The 8,540-nt window shown below is 41.0% G+C and overlaps 1 protein-coding gene across 4 annotated transcripts in view; it reads left to right on the top strand.

Annotated features, from left to right (window-relative positions):
* Positions 1 to 8,540, top strand: part of gli3 (GLI family zinc finger 3) — a 156,493-nt gene that overhangs the window by 125,917 nt on the left and 22,036 nt on the right. For 3 of the 4 annotated variants that reach the window (XM_024280157.2, XM_024280155.2, XM_024280156.2), the window contains 4 exons: positions 1,427 to 1,628; positions 5,704 to 5,923; positions 6,732 to 6,845; positions 8,093 to 8,233. In XM_024280157.2, coding sequence (XP_024135925.1) covers positions 1,427 to 1,628; positions 5,704 to 5,923; positions 6,732 to 6,845; positions 8,093 to 8,233 — 677 coding nt within the window. The remainder of the gene's footprint in view (positions 1 to 1,426; positions 1,629 to 5,703; positions 5,924 to 6,731; positions 6,846 to 8,092; positions 8,234 to 8,540) is intronic. The other variant, XM_024280158.2, reaches the window with a different exon arrangement.

Here is an 8,540-nt window from a genome sequence, read left to right as displayed (position 1 = left end):
GATAGAGGAAAATGAATAGCCAGAAGTCCCTCCCCCTGCCGGAGCCGGACATAAAAATTTTTAGTTTTAAGCTTTTGACTCTTTTTCCAGTTACTTCTCCTTTTTTATCAACACTTTTTTGCAAAAGATTGTCACAAAAACAAAAAAAAAAATCTTTATTTATAAAGCACCTTACCAGATAAAAACTTATAGTTCTGAAAAGGTTTTAAAATATCATTTTGAGAAGTTTTCCTAAAGTTTCGGAAATTTCCGCTTACGCAACCGGCGGAAGTTACGATTTCCTCTTCCGGCTACAGATTGATTCTGGCCTAAAGAAATAAGCTTAAAATCTCATTTTTGAGTATTTCTTTATTCAAATCGCCGTGAATCCGGAGCGGATCAAAAAAATTTGTTGGAAAAAGATCTCATTTGTGAAAAGCTTTTCTGTTCCAAAAGTCCCGCCCACAACTCAAAGGCAAATTTCTAATGAACTCCTGCCACCCTGCAGAAACTATGTCCTAGAAAAGTTTTTTTGATTTTGGCTTAAAACTGATTAATCATATTTAAAAAAAAATGTTAAAAATAGATAAAAAAATAATCTTTAAATTTGTGCAAAATCAAAGGTGTGAGGCGTAGCTCCTTCTTTTAGTCACAAAACGTTACAAATTCAGTGACAGTGTCGCTCTTTTTGGAGCTTCTTGCTGCTCAGGCCTTCATACGCCAGAACATCACAGCAGCTGTGATACAAACACACACACAAACACACAAACACACAGTGATTACCATGTGAATGGAGCGCTCTGTAATCGCTGGATGTGTCAAACGAGAGACGGAGCATTTTCGTTTTGGGAGATGGATGGATTAAGGGGGGAGGAGAGGGTTATCGGGGCTGGTTTTGTTTGCCTTTTGGAAAAAAAAAAAAAAAAAAAAAACATTTGATTTCTAAGTCTTGAGTCACAAAGTCATTGTGTCAGTTCACGCACAAAGCCCGACATCCCCTCGGTGCCTTCTTCCCCCCCTCCCTCGATTTCCTCTCTTGTTTGTGACATCTCGATGTGAAAAGACAACAAAACTCGTGTTTTAATCTCACGCCGCGGCTCATTGTGTGCGCAGAAAGAATAGTTGCGCTGTTTTCCGCCTTTTACCTTTTCAAAACCCCTTTTTTCCGTATTTCCAGTCAACACTGACTGCGTTTGAATAGTCAAATTGGACTTGATTGAATATTTCCATACACAGTCAGAGCATTTCTCCAACATAAAGGCATGTTTTCTCACGGATGAAATGTAAGCAGTGCATCAAGTGACAGCTGAACAGTCACTCAGACGAGGCTTTTGTCTGATGATTGACAAACGTGTCATCTGTTGGGTTAGTTTGGGTTCAAACGTGGATGAAGATCCAAGAAAGTTTCAAACTTAACTTCTGCCTTTCCTCTGTCCTTGTTCCGAAGATTCCCGCTTCTCGAGTCCCAGGCTCACCGGCCGACCCAACCGGAAGCGGCCCCTGCCCATCTCGCCGCTCTCCGATCACAGCTTCGACCTGCAGATGATCCGCAACTCGCCCACCGCCATCGTCAACACGCTGCTCAACAACTCGCGCTCCAGCTCCTCCACCAGCGGCTCCTACGGTCACCTGTCTGCCGGCGCCATCAGGTGACCAGTAACTATTTATCTGTATCAGGGAGGGGCAGCTCCAGGCCTCGAGGGCCGTATTCCTCCGTGTTTTCCAGGCCTCGAGGGCCGTATTCCTCCATGTTTTCCGCCATACTCTACTCTGGTAGCTCTAATTGGCACACCTGGACCAGGTAATCAGGCGTGAGTAGGGCTTAGATATCTAGAAATCATGCACACTGCGGACCTCGAGGCCTGAAGTTGCCATCTCAGTGGCCTTGTGGAAGAGTGTCCGCCCTGAGACTGGAAGAGTTCAAATCCCAGCTGAGTCATACCAAAGACTCTAAAAATGGAACACAGTGCCCCCCCTGCCCAACATTAAGGGGTTGGATCGGGGGGTTAAACCACTGAGCGTGGCTGTGTCTGCAGCACACCACTCCCACAGGGGATGGGTCAAATGCAGAGAACAAATTTTACACACGTGACAACTAATGGGGCTTTAACTTTATATCCTCCAAGCTACCAAAAAAAAAAAAAAAAAGGTGAAATCCACCAAAAACAACAATTCCCAGAATCCAGTTCTTCATATTAGGCATCACTGAAATGTCCTCATTCAGTAGAATGCAGTTTTTGGGAGATATTCAGGTTTAGGGGGAGGTTACTCATGATTTATCATTTAAATAAAACAGGATTTCTTCAGAACCGCGAGGTTTGGTTTACTTTGTGGCAATAAAGAGAAGGAGACTTATCATCATATACATATATATATATATACAGAGCAATTAGGCCACACCCTCAACAACCCCATAGCCTGCTGGGTGTGAAACCCCAGATCAGGGGCAACACCACAACTTTAGTTTTTAAAAGGAAAAAGAAAAAAAAGATTAAACACTATAAGAATGTTAAGTTTGAATCCAGTTTCATCTCAATTTAAGTGGAAATAAAAATATTTATCAGTAATTTTAATGCTACGGTCACAAGTTCTGACTTTTCCCTTGCCAAAAAGTGTCTTAGTTAACGTCTGTTTTGTCAGTTTTACTCCTCTAATCTGTGTTTTGGGGGCAGGTATTTTTAAAAAACAGAGTAAGACAGTGTGGGCCTCAAGGCCTGGATCAGGAACCCTCTAAAAATGTGTTTTTTTATCATTGACGTGATGTTTCAATGAGTATGTGGCGAATTTAAAGGCTTTGAACCAGTTTGTGCACAGTTGGACATCATTTTTTTTAAAGTTGTTTTTTATAAAAAATAAAAATTCAACCCAATACAGTCGACATGTACAGAAAATGTAACCACAAAAGCAAAAAGAAAAATATTCTATTAATTAAACTGGACCATTTTACACAGACTGTATGGCTGCTTACTGAATTACACCTGCTTTTTTTATTGATTTTAATCTGTAAGTTAAAGATCCACTCGGATCATCTCTTGATCTATTGTTTAAGAACTTTTTTTTATTAGGATTAATAAAAACAAACTAGTTTTTTAGGACATAGTTTCTGCAGAGCGGGAGGAGTTGTGGAGCTTTAGCCCCGCCCAACGTATTTTCTACGTCACACATATGATCTTTTTCAACAATTATTTTTTCGTCTACTTCTGATTATCAACAATTTGATTAATCAAATATTCAGAAATTCATATTTCTTTCAATATAATAAAAAAAATGCATCAAAACATTTTAAAAACACTATTTTTATTGGAGTTTGGCCTTAAGGCTTAAGACTGTAGCATTATGGGATTTGTAGGAGAAATGATTTTATCCTTTTTGAGACAACCCTTGTTTCCAACATTATCATACGATATAAAGTTATATTTTTTAATACAAAAAGGAAGTTTTCGATGATTAGAAATGAGACTCCTTCCTTCAGGAAAGACGAGTGTGTGGCGCAGATGAGCGCATGTGTGTCAGTCCACATCAAACGCTGTGGATCTCCCTGTCAGCCGGCCTCCCTGGCGGTTTGTGTCAGTCATCGGATGTAGAAACGCCGTAGATCACGCTCCCGTACCTGATGCAAGCGAAGCTGGAAGAAAAAAAAACAAAGAAAAGAGAAGAGAAGAGGGAAAGATCCATCGCCCCACCCACAGCCATTGATCAGCAATCTGTAAGAAAGAGCTTGATCAATCACGCTGAACACTTCGCCACTGTCCAAGTGACAAGACCCGAATAGCCAAAGCCAACAGACTGATGAGTGATATGACAAGCGGATGGGTCTCGGCCCATCGATTTCCACTCGGCTCGTAATAAGATCAGCAGACATATGGGTCGCGGCGAGCGCTTGCTGTCAGGATGAATGGAGGCCGCTGGATCACCGGCGAATACTCGGAGCCCAGAGACTTCTGGGGTTGTGGTGATCCAGAGGAACGCCTTAGTAACAGCTGCCCTTATGGGTGGGTACAGGTGAAAAGTGGTTACGTGGGGTGGTAGACCGCTTGGTAACCCGTTCCTCCAAAATGTTCTGGTACATGGGGTTGTAGTGAATACGGAAGAGAAAATGAGGATTTTAGACAGAGTGTGGACATATACAGACACTAATGTATCACATGCAAACCCCTCGCGGTCACTAAGGGGCCGGAACTTGTACCAAACTAGTGACTAGATCACATGTGTCAAAGTCAAGGCCCGGGGGCCGGATCCGGCCCTCCAGATCATTTTATTTTATTAACAACCCAATGTTATCTTGCGCTTATTTCTAAATAAATTTGACAACATATATTTTTGTGAAGAGTAAAATATTGAAATTATTTAAGATTTAAGTTGATTTATTCTGAAATAATTTTCCTGCATTTTTATTTTTTATAATTATGCTAAAAAAAATACAGTTTTCAAGTTTTAAAAATTGGCATTCTGCTAGCTTTTTGGACTTTTTTGGCCATTTTGGAGTTGAGCTAATATTTCAGTTACATGCTAGCTGTTTTAGCTAATTTAAGATTCTTTTTGGGCTATTTTTGGAGTTGGCTAATATTAACACGCTAGCTGTTTTGGCTAAATTAGATTTTTTTTTTTTTTTTAGGCTATTTTGAAGTTTAGCTATTTCTTTAGCTACACGCTAGCAGTTTTGGCTAATTTAGGCTTTTTTAGGCTATTTTAGAATTTAGCTAATATTTCAGTTACATGCTAGCTGTTTTTGTTAATGCAGGTTTCTTTTTTGGCTATTTTGGAGTTTAGCTAATATTTCAGCTACATGCCAGCTGTTTTGGCTAATTTAGGCTTCCTTTTTTGCTATTTTTGAGTTTAGCTAATATCTCAGCAACATGTTACCTCTTTTGGCTAATGTAGGCTTTTTAAATAATTTTAGGCTGTTTTTGTTAATATTTACATGCTAGCTGTTTTGGCTAATTTAGGCTTTGAAAAAAATTAGGCTGTTTTGGAGAGGCTAATATTTAAGCGCTAGCTGTTTTGGCTAATATTGTCTTTTTTCACTTTTTACGCTATTTTGAATTTTTGGCTATTTTTTCAGCTACATGCTAGCTGTTTTGGCTGACCTAAATTATTTTTTTTTTCGTTTTGTAGGCTAATTTGGCATTTAGCTAATATTTCAGCTGGCTATCAACTTGAGCATTTTTAGCTATTCATTTTTTCATTTTCAGCTATCAACTTCAAATGTTCGTTTTTTGTGGGAGAAACGCAGACGTGCTGCCGAGGTCGGCTCTAGGATGATGTCATAAAATGGGCGTCACCCACAAGCAGTTAAAGGCGGAGCCTCAGAGATTGAGGCGTCCAACTTCCGAGAAAGAAAAAACTCAAATATAACCCATATTTCATAAATAGTGAGTTCTTTCGTGTGCCAAACGTAATATATGATCATGTTTATGGATTTAGTTTACTCTGAACGACTAAAGCATGATATAGGCCCTTTAAAAGGCAGTGGAGGCTGTGGTGGAATTCAGCGTCATTTGCGAAGCTGAAAGATCCGTGTGGTTATTTATCTGTGGAGAGAAGACACACTGTTAACAAAGTGAAAATTGAGTCCTGTGGTTCCATATTACCACACCGACTACTGTCAGATTGTCCTCAGGGAAGAGCCGCTATCCAGAACAATCCATTTATCGTTCCACGCATGAGTTTGTAATGAAGTTGTGTTTTCTTGTCGTCTCTGTTAACATTTCCCGTTCTCTTCAGCCCGGCGCTGAGCTTCGCCTACCCTCCGACCCCGGTGGCTCTGCACGTGCACCAGCACGTAATTGGCCGGCAGCCGAGCATCGTGAGCTCCGCCTTCGGTCACAGCCCCCCCCTGGTGCACCCGACCCCGGCCTTTGCCAGCCAGCGACCCGTGCCAGGCATCCCCCCATCCGGGCTCAACGCCAGCGAGCGCTCAGCCATCTCCAACGAGTCCGCACAGGTGAGAGCGGCGGCCCGCACCGCGGCGATTCATCATCACGTGTAATGGATAGCACGCCAGCCGCCTGTGAGGAAAAAGCAGCGGCGGTGAAGGCAGGACCCCCCCTTCCGCACGCTCCTCTCCTGGGACTTTCCTCCGACTTGTGTCTCCGGCGTTCAGCGCGGCTCTGAACACGCGGCAGCAAACAACCAGGGGCTTGTTAGCATAGAATCCCACCGCTGACGCCATTAATCACTATAGAGAGAACAAAGATACAGAGAGGGAATATTGACGTGGATGGATGGATCCGAAGGGCCTTTTCCTCTCAACTCTAACAGACTCCCATCTGAAGAAGGAATTTGCCTTTTCCACCAATCCTCCGCCTTATCACAGCGAAGGCCTCATTCTAATTGGGCACGACAAAATTGCCTTTTCCTTTCCCTGAATAAACAGAATATTGCTTCGGGGCTTGCAGATGAATGTGAGATAACAGCGACATGTTGGATGACTGCTGTGCAAATCTCAACACAATTAATTTCTTTATTCCTGCAATGCAAAAAAAAAAAAATAAATAAAAAAGCCCCGCCCCCCTCCCTAAAGGATGCATTAAAGTCAGATTCAGGTCATCCATTGGTTGAATTGGTTGGTTTGTTTTAGTGATTAGAGTCGCTAATGCGAAACACTGAATGGAAACGTTTTCTCATCCGGTCAGTTAAGTTTTTTTGTTTGGTTGATTGAGTCAAAGTTGGAGCGCGGCCTTAAGCGCCGCACGCATGTTTCATAAAACTATTCGTCCGAGCTCCAAGTGACGCCGACGCTCTGTCTGCAGGCCAAACCCACCAGCGAGTCCGCCGTCAGCAGCACCGGCGACCCCATGCACCACAAGAGGTCCAAACTGAAACCCGAGGAGGAGCTGCCGAGCCCGGGCGCGGTGAGCGGACAGGTGGGGGGGGTCATGAATGTATACGCCGGCAGAATGGCTCAATTTTTATATATTCTCGGGGGGCTGATATGGACATTTGCAATTCCTGACCGGCAGTTCCTGATGCCACCATCGTGTCGGGCGTTCACTCGACTGCCACCATGCAACCTCGAAATGTGCCATTGACCGATGTCCACTTTTAGAGTAAAATTTGCTGTAAAATTTTAACTTTTTCTTAAATTATTTGCTGAAAAACTTACATTTAGGTTGCAGCACTGTTGCATTTTGGGATGTGTGACCGTCTGAGCTTCCATCTTTAATCCCAGAAGGAATAAACAATTTTCCAGTTTACAATCCTGAGTCTTTGAGACGACACGAGGAAGATAAAAATCAGCAGAGTGACTGTGAAAACCGTCTGGGCTAACCGAGCAACAGGAAACTACGGAGCCAAATGAGGGCCAAAAGTCTAAAACTGAAAATTGAAAGCTAAAAAACTGGTGTTGAAACTCAAAAATAAATCAAAACTAAAACAGACTCTAAGTAAATAAGAGTTTCAACGACAGTTTTCAAAACTTTTAGTCCCAATTTGACCCCATCAAACCAGATCAAACCAACTATAACAGAATATTTGAGCCAACTTAAAACAAACAAAAAAATGAATCACAACTTTAAATTTGTAAATTTATTTGAAAAACGTTAAATCTGTTAAATTATTAGAATAGAGTTGCATATTTAAAACTTTAAAAGTCTGTAAAAGTCAATGTTTTTCTTATTAATTTAGGCGTTTTTTTTAAGTTATAAATCTATTACTTTAAATTAACCAGAAAAAACACCAACGTTGTCTTTTTTGACTTTGCTTTTCAGTAACCTTAATTTCTGGAAAGGTTTCAAAAACAAATAAATTCCTTTTAGTGGCTTAAATCAAATTATTATTAGCATAAGAACATAAAATATATGCTAGAAACTGGGCCTGTTCAGATAGAAGCATCACGTAGATCTGGTCTATCGTGAAAGAAGACAATATTATAAGTGGACAGCTCAATGAAAAAAAAACATAAATAGAGCTAAATTAACAAAATACGATCAAATCTCGTAAATTTACGAGAAGAAACTTGTTTATTTACAAGATTTATTGATCTGTAGTTACTATTTGTTCTCATACATTTACAACTTTAATCTTTTCTTTAGTACTCTTTTGTAAACCTACATCCAGAGACGTCTTGCTTAACGTCTGTGCGTTTCTGCGGCTTTGACTGTGGTGTTTTCAGGACCATCCTGAGGGGATGACGCTGGTGAAGGAGGAAGGAGACAAGGACGAGAGCAAGCAGGAGCCGGAGGTGGTTTATGAGACCAACTGCCACTGGGAGAACTGCTGTCGAGAGTTCGACACCCAGGAGCAGCTCGTACAAGTGAGTAGGAGTAGAAAATCTGAGCTCTGAGACTCCATTAGAGAAACTGTCCCGCATACATGAGAATCAAGTCCAACAACGTGTTTAATTCATTCAATTCTGCTATTTTTCACTCATATATATATTGTTCTTAAAACCTTTTTGGGGGTTAAATTTAAAATTTTGACTCTTTTATTAACAGAAAAGTATGGAGGTAGGAGAGCAAATGAACCACAAAATAGCTTAAAGGAAGGCAATAATCTTCTTTTTAATTTTTTTTTAATGTTTATTTAACCAAGTGCGCTATTAAAAGCATCTTCTTATTTAC

Source organism: Oryzias melastigma, linkage group LG20 (genome assembly GCF_002922805.2).
Source record: "Oryzias melastigma strain HK-1 linkage group LG20, ASM292280v2, whole genome shotgun sequence".
NCBI classification, from domain to species: Eukaryota; Metazoa; Chordata; class Actinopteri; order Beloniformes; family Adrianichthyidae; genus Oryzias; species Oryzias melastigma.
The sequence above is the reverse complement of the archived record's forward strand: the minus strand, read 5'-3'. Positions and strand labels throughout refer to the sequence as shown.